A 15,332-nucleotide genomic window follows, 5' to 3' on the forward strand; every position below is an offset into this window, starting at 1 on the left:
TATATAGTGAAAAAGTTTGATTTTGATTTTTCACCAGAAAGTAATATATTGAGGAAAAGAAGGAAGAAGTCTGGTGAAAATAACACTCTGCTGTTGCTTCCAGAATCAATTCTGTAGTTTTTATGTGACAAGATCACTTCAGGCTCTCAGGCATCACCATTTTGATGGATGATGAATTTCAGGTTTTCACCTAATGCTTCACTGATAGAACTGGAATTTCTATATATTAATTATAGTCCCGCAGAAAATAATTGCAGGGCTCAGGAAAAACACACAACATTCTATTTTTTGGATCCCCCTAGAAGAGTCAGATACTCACAAAGAATTCTGCCTGGAGTATGAATGAATCCAGAGCTTTCTTGTGCAGTTCTTCTTCAGTAAGAATGTTTGACGCTGTCTGGAGATATTCTTGCGCTGACTGTTCCCGTGGTGACATGATATAGCCAAAACCTTGCTCAGAACAGCCTGGGGTACACATATCTAGCGTGAGTGAAACATTGGAACCCCTCCTGCAAAACAGAGCAGTCAGTTTGCTTACCACAGTATGGGCTGACCTATCACTGCCAGTATACATCAGCAATGGATAGAGTTCTGACAAAAGTAACTGTGAAAAACTGGTGACGCTTCTTGCGTAGATAAGAATAGAAGATCATTTTGTACACTGGCATGTGAAGGTCAATACTGTCAAAAGCCCACACTGACAAAGCATCGTCCCTAAAAAGGCAACTATATTTTGTTACCCAAACTGAAGCAACCTGTTAGTCAAAGGCACTGAGGAGACAACTGCAGAAAGTTTTTGTACTTGTGTAAATCGCGCAATATTTTTGAAAAGCTGAAGACAGACTGACAATTTGGACCAAGATTTTCACCTGTGATATATTAGTTTTCTTCAGGCCAGATCCTACTGAATAACCATCTCTTAGTCTCTCAGACAATATCGGCAAGGTAAGATCTTGGAATAAACATTACAGTTCAACATGAATAAATACATGAGATGCTAGACATAACATTGGATAATTATTCAATCTAAAAAGTTTTCGTTCCACAACAGTATTCATGAGAAGGGTAAAAAGGAAGTCCCAGTATTTAAACAATTAAGAGCATCTCTGTTTATAACATGTAGAATTTTTAGTGGCATTTACGCAAGTTAGCTACACAACAAAACAAAAAGGTCAGAATGCCAGCACTGTTTATTGAAAATATGTAAAGCACTTCTGAGCTTCTGTCAATCTCATGTCATAGACAAAGAGAGACACAAATGCCATCAGTGAATCTATTTTCAAACATCTTTAACATAAGAACATCACACAGCACAATGATTACTGGATTTAACGTGCTATACATCCACTCAGTAGACCTATTTTTGATGACTCACTCACCTGGCAAAATCTACTTGGGAGATGTTTGCAGGAGCTGCTCAAAAAACATGTACACACACAAGGATGACCAGCTCACAGAGAAATGGGTAGAAGTTGTTACTTGCATCACAGCCCTTTTCTAGATTCAGGAGTTTTTCCAAAAGAATGTGCAGCCAGCCTCCTGCTAAGATTCACAGTTATGGGTAAATGATTATGGATGAAACATGACCACTAGTGGTAAACACTGAACTTTTCGTGGCCCTTTTCAAAATATTTTGACCTATCCTCCCCTATGCTTTAAACAGCTAACTACATCCCTCCCCAGAAATAACTGCATTTGATAACAAATGCTTTCAGTTCTTTTAAGGTAGCAGAGGCTACACACACAGATATTAGTACTACTTCAGCATAGGAAATGAGATTGTCTCTTCCAGAATAACATCCAGTGCTCTTTGAACTCAGCTAGTAACTAATTCCCTTTTTAATGGTGTAGGTGGTTAAGAATGAGATGGAAGAAAGATGGAGAAGCAGGATGGATTAACAAGAAAAAAAAAGAGGGGTAGGTAGATAATTTAACACAACACTACCACGAGGGAAGAGGGACCAATGCTTGATGTAAATGAAATCTGCCTGAGCACAGCCCAAACCTGAAATGTTGTCTGGTTTCACAAGCACCTGTATATGTTGAAAAAAAGTTTGTTTTACATCTTAGTGTACACATTCTACCTACTGAGAGAGCTTCAAGAAACTGCTATCCCACTTCACATCTCTTCTTCCTTGATTTTTAATTGTAATTCAATACTTTAATATTCACTGATTTCCTTGAAAGAGTGAGCATCTTTCTTGAAGAATAGCTGCCATGCAAGAAGAAATGCAAGCATTTTTAAAAAGAGAGGGATGGGAAGATATTAGGAATACTTCAAAGCTCGAATGACTGGTACATTTCAATCTTGCCCATAGTGAAGAACAGCAAAACTGGAATATCATGTTTAAACCAGAAGAATGCAAAAAGTAAGACATTTGAGGAATAAGGATGTAAACAAAAATAAAGTGTGAGAAAAACATTCTAAACTTACACTACAATTAAAAGCCTCTGCTAAAACATTTTCTTAATGTGTCATGTGGACCTTTGGAAACTTATCATATGCTTTTAAATCATTTAAGTTCTGTCTTTTAAATTCTAGACATGAGAATTATGGTTAGCACTCCAATTAAGATGGAAGAACTGAAAATAAAGAAAGGTGATATTTTTTCCTATTTTGGGCCCTGCAGTAAAATTATCCATAACATCACCTTTGAAGAATTTCTGTATGAGATTTCTATCCCAAATATCTTCATTCTGCTTCACAAAGACAACTGAAAGCATAACATAGAAACAAAATACAGGCTGCCAGCAATGTAAACTCAGTTCTCCTGTGGTCCCCAGAATAAGAAAGGGCAGGCATGTTAAATCAGTGGCCCTTCTGGAATATGTATGAGCAAAGATGGAGAAATGCAATACAAAACAGTACTGATTCACTCCTGTCTTCCTCTTGTCTGAAAACTGCTCTTTCCCAGTTGTGAATCTCTCTGAGAAACTGTTGCTTTCTGGTTTAAGAAGTGAACATCAGCTCATCCTAAAATTCCATGACTGGGTTAAGTTCAAAGCAATTCATTCACTTTTTGAGTAACCCAATTTATAGACGAATTAGGGCAGATATTTTGTACTATGGTTTGCTTTTGGAGTGAAGACCAAACCTTCAGTACAAGTGGCAGAAAAGAAGAATTAACAAGATCCATCTTCCAGTTGTAAAAGATTTCACTGCTCTGTAGTGGATTTCATGCTATGCAGTTGCCATCCTGGGAAATGGCAAGAGACAGATCAAACAAATGGATCTTACCAAGGAAACAAGTGACACTTCTGCATAAGACCTGTAGAGTGCTATCAGGAAATTGCATGATTTTTGATTAACACACTTAATAGTCAGGAATGGACTGAAAAAAGACAGGTAATAAGGCAGCAGCTTAGCTTCAAAACCACATTTGAAAATGACATTCATGAGGGTAATAAAGCTTACTACTAGGCACAGAACTAAGCCAGAAAATCTGGAACCAAGCATTCCCCTGGTTCAGGACATCTACCCTACCTTTCTTGCAAGCCCACGGATTTAACTGTTAGAGTAGCTGGATCTGTCTCCACTTTAATGTCCATTACACAGTCAAAGACTGGGGTCTCTGGTACAGGATCCAAGTCTAGAAAGTCATCCTCATTTTTATCTTCTGTCCACTCTGAGTACGTGAACGAAGGCTGCCGGCTCACAGATTGGCGTCTGTCCTCCTGGAGCGGAAAGGGGGGGTCTGGACGAGCTCTGAGCAGATGCCAAAACTGGAGGAAATAAACATTTAAAAAAACCCTTTCTGGTTGATGCCAGTCCTTGCACACAGCTTAGAGGATGGGTCACAAGGACAGCATCCCAATTCATTATGATGCATCAGAATTGGATAGTATCAAAGAGGACAGGAACGTTCTACGCAGGAATAGCTTTGTAATGTGTTACAAGGATTCAAATCTGCTTTCAGCCACAGAGGTTTCCACAGAGCTGGTCAGGCTCAGGAATACAGCGGAAGCAGAATGTGCTTGTGATCATCACATGCAAGCCAACGTGACACCACTGCCCTTTTGTTCACTTGCTTACCTTTCACAGACTTGTTTACAAAATCAGAATGTACTATAAATACCTCTCCACAATTAATGTTCTTTTTCACCTAAAATGCAGATACACTTGATTTAAGGTAAACACAATTTTCCTGAGCTGCGCATCTTTGATAATCTGGCAGTCTAGTCTAAATTCATGTATAAGTCCATCATTTTTTGTAGGTCTGAAGTTTGATGCAAGTTGTTTTGAGTCTCAGAACACCAAAATAATTTTTTGGCCATTAGTGAGGCATGCTTTGCAATGTAATTGTCAGATTTAAACATGGTATAGTCATATAATAATAAATCCTGAGAAATTCTAGGACAAACGCGGTATTAAAATTTTGTATTATATATTAATTAGGGGTTTGAAATGGCGTATATCTAAGAAAATATTCTACCATATTGCTTTACATGGATGCGTGGTAGGCTAAATGATTTTGAGATATTATCATTTGAGTGTTTAATCCAATGTACAGACCTCAGATAAAAAAGTCGAGTTCACTTCTGAATTCCAAAACCTGAAACATAAGGCCAATTTCATCCCTCCAGCATTGAAGCAGGAGAAGAATCATTCAGGCTGAGTGTCATGAAAAGTGTCTTGCACAGACATGTACCCTTTTGAAACTAAGAAGAACAAGTTGCATTTTCCAAAGTAAGTTCTCTTCTGTACTTTTCTGTAATGGCTTTTAAGTGGGCAGTTGAAATTAGAGAATGTGCCAACAAAAAAGGTCAAATTTTCAGCTTGCACAGGGTTTTCAGCAGAAATTTTTCCACATGTCTTTACATGCTCTTATTTTTCTGAGTCTACAGAATGAAAAGTGAAGCAAGTTTTCACTTCTGTCTACACTGAGTTTTAGAGATCGTTAGACTCTCACAAAAAAGCAGTATTCACTCAACAGTTACTGCAATCACAATGCTGTTGTTTCAGCTGATCAGGGCAAGCAGCAATTACAAAAGCAAAGAGAAACGTGATTGCTACATAATGTAGAAAATGGATAGCATCACCAACGCAAACCTCAAGCACGCTACCCAGCCTGTTATTTTCACTGTGACCTGTAAACTTCCAATACATTCTGGTGTCTGGACATTCTCAGAAAAGCATGTCAAACTTTAGCTGAGATCTAATCTCTTGAAAAATTTGCTCCATGCGTATCATAGTCACAGACTGCCCGATGCAAAAAAGAACTAAATTTTATCATGTGCACAGGCAAGACAGAGCCCCAGTTCTTTTCATATTTCTTCTGAAAATCATTTTCTCTGCATTGTTAGGTGTCCCAATAGTTATTGCTCTAAGATTAAGGCAACAAAGTAGCTCTATAAACAGGCATTTCTCCTCCCTTTTCCAGGTAACTGCTAGGGCTTTAGTGTAAGTAACCACAGTTACTGAATAAGAAAGTACATAAGGTGTTTTAATTGATATGCCATCTAGCATGCATGGTAGAGAGGGACTAGTGGGTCAGGTCCATCTATAAAGAAAGAAGAGTACATTTAGGAATAAAAAAATTAATTATAACGGCACTCTTCAATGTAAAACACCTCTTCAATGAGGCTTCTAGGCAGCACATCACTTAAAAAAACACTGGAAAAACAGCAACAACAAAAAGCAAAATGAAACAAAAAATCCTTAGTTGAGACAAAGAAGAAAACAGTCTTCACGCAACTGTCTGTTGTCTACGAGGCTAGTATTTCAGAAATCCTGCTTAGGTACATCACTACATCATTTCCAGTGTTCTGCTAATGACTATTTTACACTTATTCCCTAAACACTGGTAAAGAGACATTTTCAAATTGCTGCTCAGCATGACCTGTGAAGAGAAGGAGACCAAGATAATAAGCAGGAAGAGACCAGGTTCATATGCTCTCTGAACAGTTCCTCCTAATGTCACTATCAGAGAGAAGATACTGGGAAAGATGGACCATTGCTCTGACTGCACAGGACGTGTACTGTGTTCCAATGTTATGACTGCAATTTTAAGAGCAGCTACAGAGGTGAAACCACAAGATATGATGGCCACAAGCTGCAGAATGGGAAATTAAGATCAGACATTAAAATAAACTTCTTCCCCAAGCGTGCCACATGGTTAAAACATAATATCTAGATATCTAGAGAGGTGATACATCTCTTTCCCTAGAGGTTTTCAAAACCCATGTAGAAAAATGTTTGGCTACCTTACTAAGTGTTGGCAGCAGCCCCGCCTCAAAACCAGATGTTGGATTGGCAAACTCAACTCCAGATCTCCCCTCCAACTAACCTGTGATTCTAAGATATAATTGATTATACTGCATATCAGTCCAACTGCATGCACATTGCATGGCTTCAGCTTCCTGAGTGGCCTGAAAATATTCTACTACAAGGACAGGAGGTGATTATTTTCTACCTGCATTTCCATCCTAACAGAACAGTGTAGATGGATAAGAAATGTCATATTTAGTTATAGCTCCCTAAAATGAAAGAATTCTCCCCAGCTTTTCCATCTAATGCACACCTTTGTGACATTTACACAGTGGAGAAAAGCAGTGCAATCCTCCTGCTCCACAGTGGTTGTCAGTTAACTAGGTTATTGGTAGTAATGCCACTAATCTTGTCCTGCACCTGGGGTCTTGGCCTATATCTATCTACAAGAGCATTACTCTGGTAAGCATACTGGTGCTCTGCAACAGCTTCTTCTACCACTTCAGTCAACAGATGCTCTGCATAAGGCAGCAATTTTAGATGGTTCCTTTACTGGACCACATGCTTTCTATTCTAAATGAAAACACTCAGCCCATCTGTAGATAGAGAAAATAAAAACCGTCACTGTAATCCACAATTAATCAAGAAATTGAGTAAGGATAAAAGTAGTCAGGATTCCTCTATGTAAAGCATGCCAGTAATTTTACAGAAATAGTTGCTTTAAAATCATCCTGAGGATAACATCAATAACTTTCAGTAAACTAGACATTTTATAAAAACTCACTTGAAAAAGTGCATGAAACAGCTTGCACAGAACTGTACTTACCAGAGATCCAACAAGTAGCAGTCCTAGAGAAACTAAGGACAGCAGGATATACGATATCACAACATTCCCAATTCTAGTTAGATCCTGCAAAACAACAGAATTGATATCATAAAGTGCTTTAAGACACAGTATAACATCTGCATACGTGTTCTTGATATTTACCATTCTTGGATTTTCCATGTAGACTAATCTTATCTGTGAAAGCTGCCAACACCACCAACAGAAAAATGCCAGGCTTTCAAGAAGATTCAAATTGAAACCACATCTTAAGGTGGTTTCCACTGTGAGGACTGTTGCAGAACAATGAACTTGTCCTCACCTTATATATTCCCAAAATTGAGATTCGGAATCACTGCTGAATTTTGCAGCCTGGATCCGTGTTACATTGCCCCAGTCAGTTTAATTTTATTCCCTGGCAGAATGCTTTGAACTATGTTTAGTACTGCTTCTGTGTTTATAGGTTCTTACATAAAACCCAGGCACAGAGGACTTTGTCATCAGGTTCATTCACAGCACTTCACTTGCAGTGAAATTCACTCCACAGTTCTGGTCATATTTAGGCACATCGGAGTTCATCCTTACTCTCAGTACTATGTGTAAAATATGATTTTAATGAACTTTAGTGGGCAAGGAAATTTACTATTTCTGATCTACCAGTAATGCTAGAGAAAATCAATAGTTAAGAGCTGTTGTTTATCTAAATATCAAATTTGTTTGACCTTACTGTTTTCAAGTCTAAATTTATATGGTGAGTAATGCTATAATAAATAATTTTTAAAGATATACATGAACATCTGCACAGAGGCACACTTGGGTGTTCTTGTGGTGCTTTCTACAAATCACTTTCCTCCATGCTGAACTCACAGAACATTCATTTTAAGTCAAAATCTTATAAATCAGTGATTTTATGCAAGAAAAAGAAATTGTTAATGATAGGTTGACTGAAAATAAGAAATAAGCAGTGCTCTGTAACGAGCTTTGATTATGCATCATAGTAAATGCAACTGAGAAAGGACAAAGCACTTCTTTTAAATAAAAAGAGCAAGTGACATGCAGCTCAAACACTTAAGGGAATACAGAAAGCAGTCTCCACTGTACTTCAGCCACAAGAGGTACTGAGTAAGATTTCCTATTTGTACTGCATAGCTTCCTTTATAAAGATTACATACAATGAATCTAAACATTCTGAGGGCAATTATATTTCATCTGATTTTTGTCAGTAGCTGCTCACCACTTAATTAATGCTCTGTCCACAATAGCAAAATCTGCACTGGGTATAATTAGCCCAGTAATTAATCAAATGAATCATACTGGTATCTGTGTCATTATGCCATGGTGAGAAGCTAAGCAATTTTACTGAGGTAGCTTTGTAGATGTAATTGTACGTGTACTCCTCATATACCTGAAATATTTTTACACATACAGATATGTTTTAAACTCAATAAAAACAGAATTTAGTGACTGAGCATTTCACAGTTTGCATCCTTTGTGTGGATTCATCCATTGCTTCCAAGAATTTAAGCTTCTATCTCTCCCAATAAAAGGAGTTCCACGCTCTCTCTTCATGCAGATGAAGCATTATAAGGCTGATCTCTCATTGGCTTGTTTCATTTGCAATAATTTGCACAGTAGGAAAAAAATTCCTATGTTTATCTAACATCACAGCCAAAAATCTGGCCCTGTTTTTTGAAGACAAAATACGGATCTATTTTCAGAAAACATTTTCCACTATTTCAGAACACACACACACACAATGCACAATCACTACATTATTAGAAACACAGATGTACTACACATTTAGTCCAAAGACATAAGCATCAACTAAGGCTACTGACAACAACCATCCCAACAGAGAGATGAGCAAAGACACTTACCCCTCCTTGATCTGACAAAAACTGTTCAAATGGGGTAAGCAAGTAAAACAGCATGTCAAAGGCATTCTGAGCTGCTGAGATGGTCCCATAAGTGCTGTACCACAGCATCATGCAGAGAAGCTGTGCAATCAATCAGACAAAAACATAATGAGTTCTCCTCATTATACATTTCTTTTCAAGACTGCATAATTAACTAATTTACTTGTCATTGAGCTTATGTTGATCATCATTGTTGCTTTAAGAATTCAGGTATTTTCCAGACTCTAATTTCACAAAAATAGAAAGATGAGTGATAAATGCTCAACCAGCATGATCTAGATGCTTATCAATGAGAACAGAAAGCTTACTCTGATCTACACTAGCAAAATGACTATACCTCTAAAGAGCAATGATCCCTCTGAGTTCTGAATTTTCAGAATTACTACTTTTAAATCAAAACTGGAATTCAGTGAATTTTTTATATTATTAAAATGTGTATCTCACACTATGCAAAACTTTCACAAATGGCCTTGTCCAAATACTTATCCCTATAAAAACACACATACTGAAGCATTTCATTTCAATCACTTAAGGTTGCTGTATACTACACACTTAACACAAAATAATAAAAGCAATAATATTTTATTTAATGCTCTCACAGAACTCACTTCCTATCTCAAAAGACTTTAAAAAGGATGCACTACTCAGACCATTTTTCAACAAGACTGTTATTTACCCTCATATAGATCAGTTGCGGAAGATTCACCTGTTGTGAGATGGTGAGATTTTTAAAAGGGAAGAGAATGGGACAAGAGACTGGGAAACCCAAAGCAGGGGCTGTTAGCAAAGAAAGGGTGAGGCAGGTGGCTGCAGAAATAAGACAACTACAGTTAAATCCACTGTTATGTCCACCATGAATCCTGCAAAGCCAAGAAAGCTTATAAGAAGCGTCCCATCATTTCAAAGCGACAAGAAGCTTCCTTACCAGTATCTGAGAGAGGACAAACAGATACATGCTGTCTCCAGTCATTAATCCATTCCACCAGGCAGCCCAAGCAAGCAGTGCAGTTTTCTGGGTGGTTTTCAGCGACTGCTCCTTCCTGTTCAGCTGTTCTTGTTGCTCTTGAGCTTCACCCATTGACTCCATCACAGCTGGATTGTAAAGACCTTCACATGAAAACAACATGTGCAGGGAATGAATAGCACATAACCCTGCAGCCACTGCAAATGCTGCTGGAGCTATTGTTTTCCTAAAGACGATGGGTACCTCTCAGTTCTGCATCAGTAAGTGCAGCTCAGGGTTGCGAGCGTCACAGTCTATTAGCATAGCTGTATTCACCTGCCTTTGTCAGAAAAAAGCGAGTGTGGGTGGATAAATTATTTTCCTCTTTCTTTCCAGAGGGGCAGATCCTAGGCTTTGTTGTTAATACATTCTCATTTACATTGCTGCACCTTTTTGTTTTCTACTCTTAAAGTAACCATCTATCCTACTTTCTAGTTCCAGCCACATGGTGGCATTTTGTTCCTCCCTGCCTCAGTTTCTTCCTTTCCCATTATTTCTCTTTGCCTAATGTGATTAAAAAATTCTGAGATAGAGACTCATGCTCACACGTGTCTCCGTAGCTCTGGATTTTGGCTAGGTGTCCTATGGCACTAATAAAGGACAAATTATAATAACGTACTTTTTGGCTGGATTTGTATCTAGGAGTTATTTGATAACACTGCAGTGCTATTTCATTTAATGGACAAATGCACTGGTGCGGTGAACTCCTCAGCAGCATTATTTTAAACATAATGCATAAACAATAATTAAGATAATAATTAGATAAAAAATCAGACCCATCTGAAGTAAGTACTAGTGATCTACATCATTCCACGTGAGCAAAATCCCAAGGTTGCTCTATCCACAATATTATCCTCAAGCCAAAGCAAGCCATGAGTGCCCAGGTAATGGCAACACTGTTGGCCTTCCTGTGGTTTGTGGAGGTGAGGTTTCTGCCGAATGCTTCCTTCAGGTATTTCTCTCAATGTGTCAGAATAGTCATAATGTCAGAAAAGCATTCATAAATGAGGCACAACTCTAATTAGGCAAATGAAACATTCATGGCATCAGTCTGGACATCAGTATGACAAAGATTCAGGGAAATGCACTGTTTAATCTCTAAATCATGGCAGCAGACAGGAACATGGGCTTTTAATTTCTAAGAGATTCTTATTCCCACTCTGAGGCTGTTTTCTCTCCCTTCACGGAAATAGACCTTATGACATCCCTGCATAAACGAACAAGGCACTTGGGAAACATTAATGATTTCCTACAATGCTCTCTATTCCCTTAGCTGCCCCAAACCAAAAAGATCATCAGTGTGTACTACCCAGTACTTTTGCAAGAGATCAGGTTACTTGTTTCTTATATTCAAACTATCTCCACTCAGTTTGTGATGGGGAATAGCCTAAGAAGGCTGTGAGGGGTCTAAGTGGCTCTGGGTAGTTATTTTCAGCACCTTTTTGCAGGTATTTCTCAGGAAGTATGAAAATGCACATCTAGATACACACACTCAGCTATACAAGCTGTACACCATAGGTATATGTGGAATTAACTGACAGACGATTAGCCAGGGAAGACTCAGCACAGCAATCAGCACCAATACCATCTTTTTCGTATTAAACATATGCTGATAAAACATGGAAATAGATGAAAGTAAAAAGGTAAAAATAGACAACAACAACTCCAGCATGTATTTCTCACAGTGGCAAATTTCTCTTCACTTTCATCTGTACACCTCAAATGCTGGAAGACATGAGCTATGAAGTAGCACTTGTTAATAAAAAGCAGGCAGTCTGTGGAATACAGCTGAAGAGGTCAAGGGAAATCTGTGTCCATCCCTCAGGGTCCAGCCAGTAACAAACAGAGTCTCACGACACCCCCTCCAAGAAACATACAGAGCCCAGATGCAGTCCTTTTTGTCCACAGACACTGACCACCCATTTAACATCCCTGATACCATGACACATAGAGCTAAACTCAATGACTGCCAAGATGACAACATAGCAGCCATGTTTCTAGTCATGGCTGCCTAAACACCTTCAATGTTGACAAGAACAAAGGGGAAAACCCTTGTTACTATCTGTCAGTTTTTTTCTGGTTTTGCTTGTTTGTGGAATGGTCATGTTCTGTTTGGCAACTAGAAGTTGAAATTTAGCGGGGACAGAAAATTGATGTTAGAAATTATTTTTGCCAACCATGTAGGAAGACGTTCACGTGGCTGAGATAAACGTACAGAATTGTCTGTCTAAATACTTTATTGTGACTTCGAGTCTCTAACCCTCTGTTTTTACCAAACACGTTTTAAGTCCTACTTTTCCTCCATCAGCATTAAATAATGCACCTCAGTCCATGAGCATGGCTGATAAACCCATTAATTTACTGTTTTTCTAAGCCTTTGTGATGGCTTTTGTTGGATGCACTTTCCAAAAGCTTCACTAAAATATCTGCAAAGCAGAAATAAAATACCTTTTGGAAGACATCCAGAGAACACAGATTCCAAGCTCAGCTTTCAACTCTTTCTTATAAATTCATAATGTTTCAAAGACTTTTTTTTTAACAGACCAAAATCACCTTGTTATGCAGGTAAATAGAATTTCTACATTTCGTACCTGTTAGAGCCTGAGATTTTTACAAGGCCACTTCTGCCTAAGTTGGAAACAGAACCCTGACACTAAACGATGATGTTAAGGCCACTTGACCACACGCCTTTTGGAACAAAGACATCAAAGTTAGGGAAGTTCTGGATCTGTAATCTTGGAGATCTATGCCCCTCCAGAGCCAAGAAGCTTAATTCCCAGAATTCCAGTGCTGTCTAGCAACAGATGTACAATTGTAGGAGTCATGTTCTTATGGCTGCCCAATAGAAGTAATCTATTGTCCTTCATTTCATTTCTACTCTGAGGTAGAAATCTGCTCCATGAACCTAAGAGCCAAGGACTCCTGCTCTGATGAAACGTTACTGTTTACCTGCTGCCACCAGTTTCCTTTCACTAATACAGTAAAAAATAAAAATTAAAAAAAAAATCAGACACACCAAGTCAAGAACACAAATAATGGAGAAATGTCAGAATCCGTACATATTATGATAAACATACATATTGAGATTATTGTCTTCAGCAAACAAAGAATTAAAACTGGATTCATTCAAGTTCACAAAAAAACCCCAAACATTACGACTCCAAATCACAGAAGATTTTTACAAACATAATGATGCCTACCTAAGATTTTGTCCTGATTTAACTATATCAGCTTTAAATTATATTTCAATTATCAAACTCGATATCACAATCCTATATTGCTGTATTATTCTAGCAGACTATAATTTCTTTCACTGCACAGTTTAGGTAATATGAGTGAGATATCAACAAAGGTCAGTGTGAAGGTCTTGAGACAGCTGATAAGAATGACTCCCCATCCAGAAAAAGAACGATTAAGCCTTACTTTGATAGTGATTTGATTGACAGCAAATTGCAACACCCACATGATAGCCTTATGAATTTCTACATCATGGAAATATGGATTCAAATTCCACCAATACTTCTCCTTTGACACAGGGCTATATTTGCTAGAAAAATCAATTGGAAGAACCAAAATGTCTCAGACATCTATATCAAGTGTATGGCTTATTAAAGCAACTTAAAATTTTAGAACAGCACCATGAACTTAAACATCACTCCTGATCTTTCAGTCAAACTAAGTGAAGCATCCATCTTGCATTCTTTTCCTAAACACAACCATCAGTACAAGTTGCCAAAAATAAATCCCAAGATCATCTATCTAGGCTGTACTTCATAATGATTAAGAAATCATTATTTTAGGGCAGACATCACCAAGAAAAATAGGGTCACTTCTTAGTGTGGGTGCTGTCCTACACTAAGGGCAGGAATCTTTGGGCAGGATAGGAATAGGCAGGGAATCAATGAACTGTTGAGTCACATCCTAGATGCGCAAACTAGAAGAGAGAAATGGCCTCACCTACATTGCCAGCTCTCTAGTTCCAGCAGTCAGCAAGCTGTAAGCAGCTCAACTGCACTGTCCCATGCACGCATTACGTGTGAGGAGGATCCGTGTCCCTCCAAACCTGTCTACATCTTCACGACAGCTGTGTTTGGCAAGAATTCACACTGAACAATGGGTCTGGAGTCAGGAAGCATTGATAACCACAGATGTGCCGGCTATGCCTCATAGTCAGCAAAATTATCAACATTTTATATCACAGACCTAAATCTACATATAGCCTCTCCACCTTTAAGTATCCACATGCAATAACCCATTGAAATTATTGTCTCAGATTTCCATCCAGCTGCTAGGGAGACCTGCCATCAATTAGAGAATAATAAATGAACGCGTTCTACTGAGATGAGCCAGCAAAGATCATTTTCACAGGCACTGAAACTACATATGCAGGACATAGTCCTGGCTATGCACTTCATATATCCTGTTAAATCTGAAAGTCACGAGACACTGATTGCAGGGAAATCCAGATACTGTCAAGACACTTCTAAGACGAATGAACTGCTTCAGAGTGCACGTGAACATGATATAGCTTGCACTGGAGTACAATAGAACAACTCATCCACTCATGGGATAAAGATACCAGTTCAGAGGACATTCTCTGTTTTGCTTGCAACATGATGTATGAGAAGGATGAAAACAGAATAATAAGCTTCTGGACCAAGAAACAAACATTTCTTTTGCACTACAATAGTACGGGAGAAGGCAGATACGAGGAAGGAGAAGTATTGTACTTACATAGCAGAAAACTTGTGTACTCACATTCCTCTCTCCACAGGAAATCAGCTGTGAGGTCACTAACCTACAACTCAAACTTTTACTAAACTTCTTTACAACCTGGTAATCTCACACATTAAGTAGATAAACATAATGGCTGATGTCATAACTCTTTATAGATGTATACAATTCACCATATGCAGGAAAGGCTGTTTTTCCTTCACATCCTCTGCATTCTTAAGTCATCTGACAAGTTACGTTCAAAACTATGCTGAAGATCCAGTCAGCTGTGTTGAAAGCAGTGGGAATACTATTTCACACTTCTGTAGTAATATTAAGAATGTATCTCTTTCTACCTCCTCTACTATTGATTTTCTTTGTACCGTCTCCACTATGATACTTCTACTCTATTTGATCACTGATCAGCTGTGTTTCCAAGTGTCTCATATTCTTATCTTTCCCAAATAAATAATAATAAAAAAATATATAATAAAAGAACAAAAAAATCACTGGAAGAGCAGCATGTAGGCCCTAAAAGTAGCCCAATTAGGACCTGCAAAGAATAACCTCTAGAGCACCTTATAATTACCTGCTACTGCATTCCTGGAGTTAGAAGGGATTTACAACAACGTCACTCAAGTAAATACCTGTAATTCCACTCTGGAAAAA

At 38.2% G+C, this 15,332-nt stretch overlaps 1 protein-coding gene across 17 annotated transcripts in view; it reads right to left on the reverse strand.

Moving 5' to 3' along the window:
- Nucleotides 1-15,332, reverse strand: part of PTPN5 (protein tyrosine phosphatase non-receptor type 5) — a 159,924-nt gene that overhangs the window by 99,281 nt on the left and 45,311 nt on the right. For all 17 annotated transcript variants that reach the window (XR_006168107.1, XR_006168102.1, XR_006168108.1 and 14 more), the window contains 5 exons: nt 9,873-10,054; nt 8,909-9,028; nt 7,035-7,118; nt 3,485-3,723; nt 320-509 (listed from right to left, as the gene is read on the reverse strand). Coding sequence is in view for 7 of the 17 variants with exons in the window: in XM_042814332.1 (XP_042670266.1) it covers nt 320-509; nt 3,485-3,723; nt 7,035-7,118; nt 8,909-9,028; nt 9,873-10,034 (795 nt within the window). In the remaining 10 variants the exon portion in view is untranslated. The remainder of the gene's footprint in view (nt 1-319; nt 510-3,484; nt 3,724-7,034; nt 7,119-8,908; nt 9,029-9,872; nt 10,055-15,332) is intronic.

Source organism: Centrocercus urophasianus, unplaced genomic scaffold (assembly GCF_019232065.1).
Source record: "Centrocercus urophasianus isolate 14NV4802_14NV808 unplaced genomic scaffold, USGS_Curo_1.0 seq_14, whole genome shotgun sequence".
NCBI lineage: Eukaryota > Metazoa > Chordata > Aves > Galliformes > Phasianidae > Centrocercus > Centrocercus urophasianus.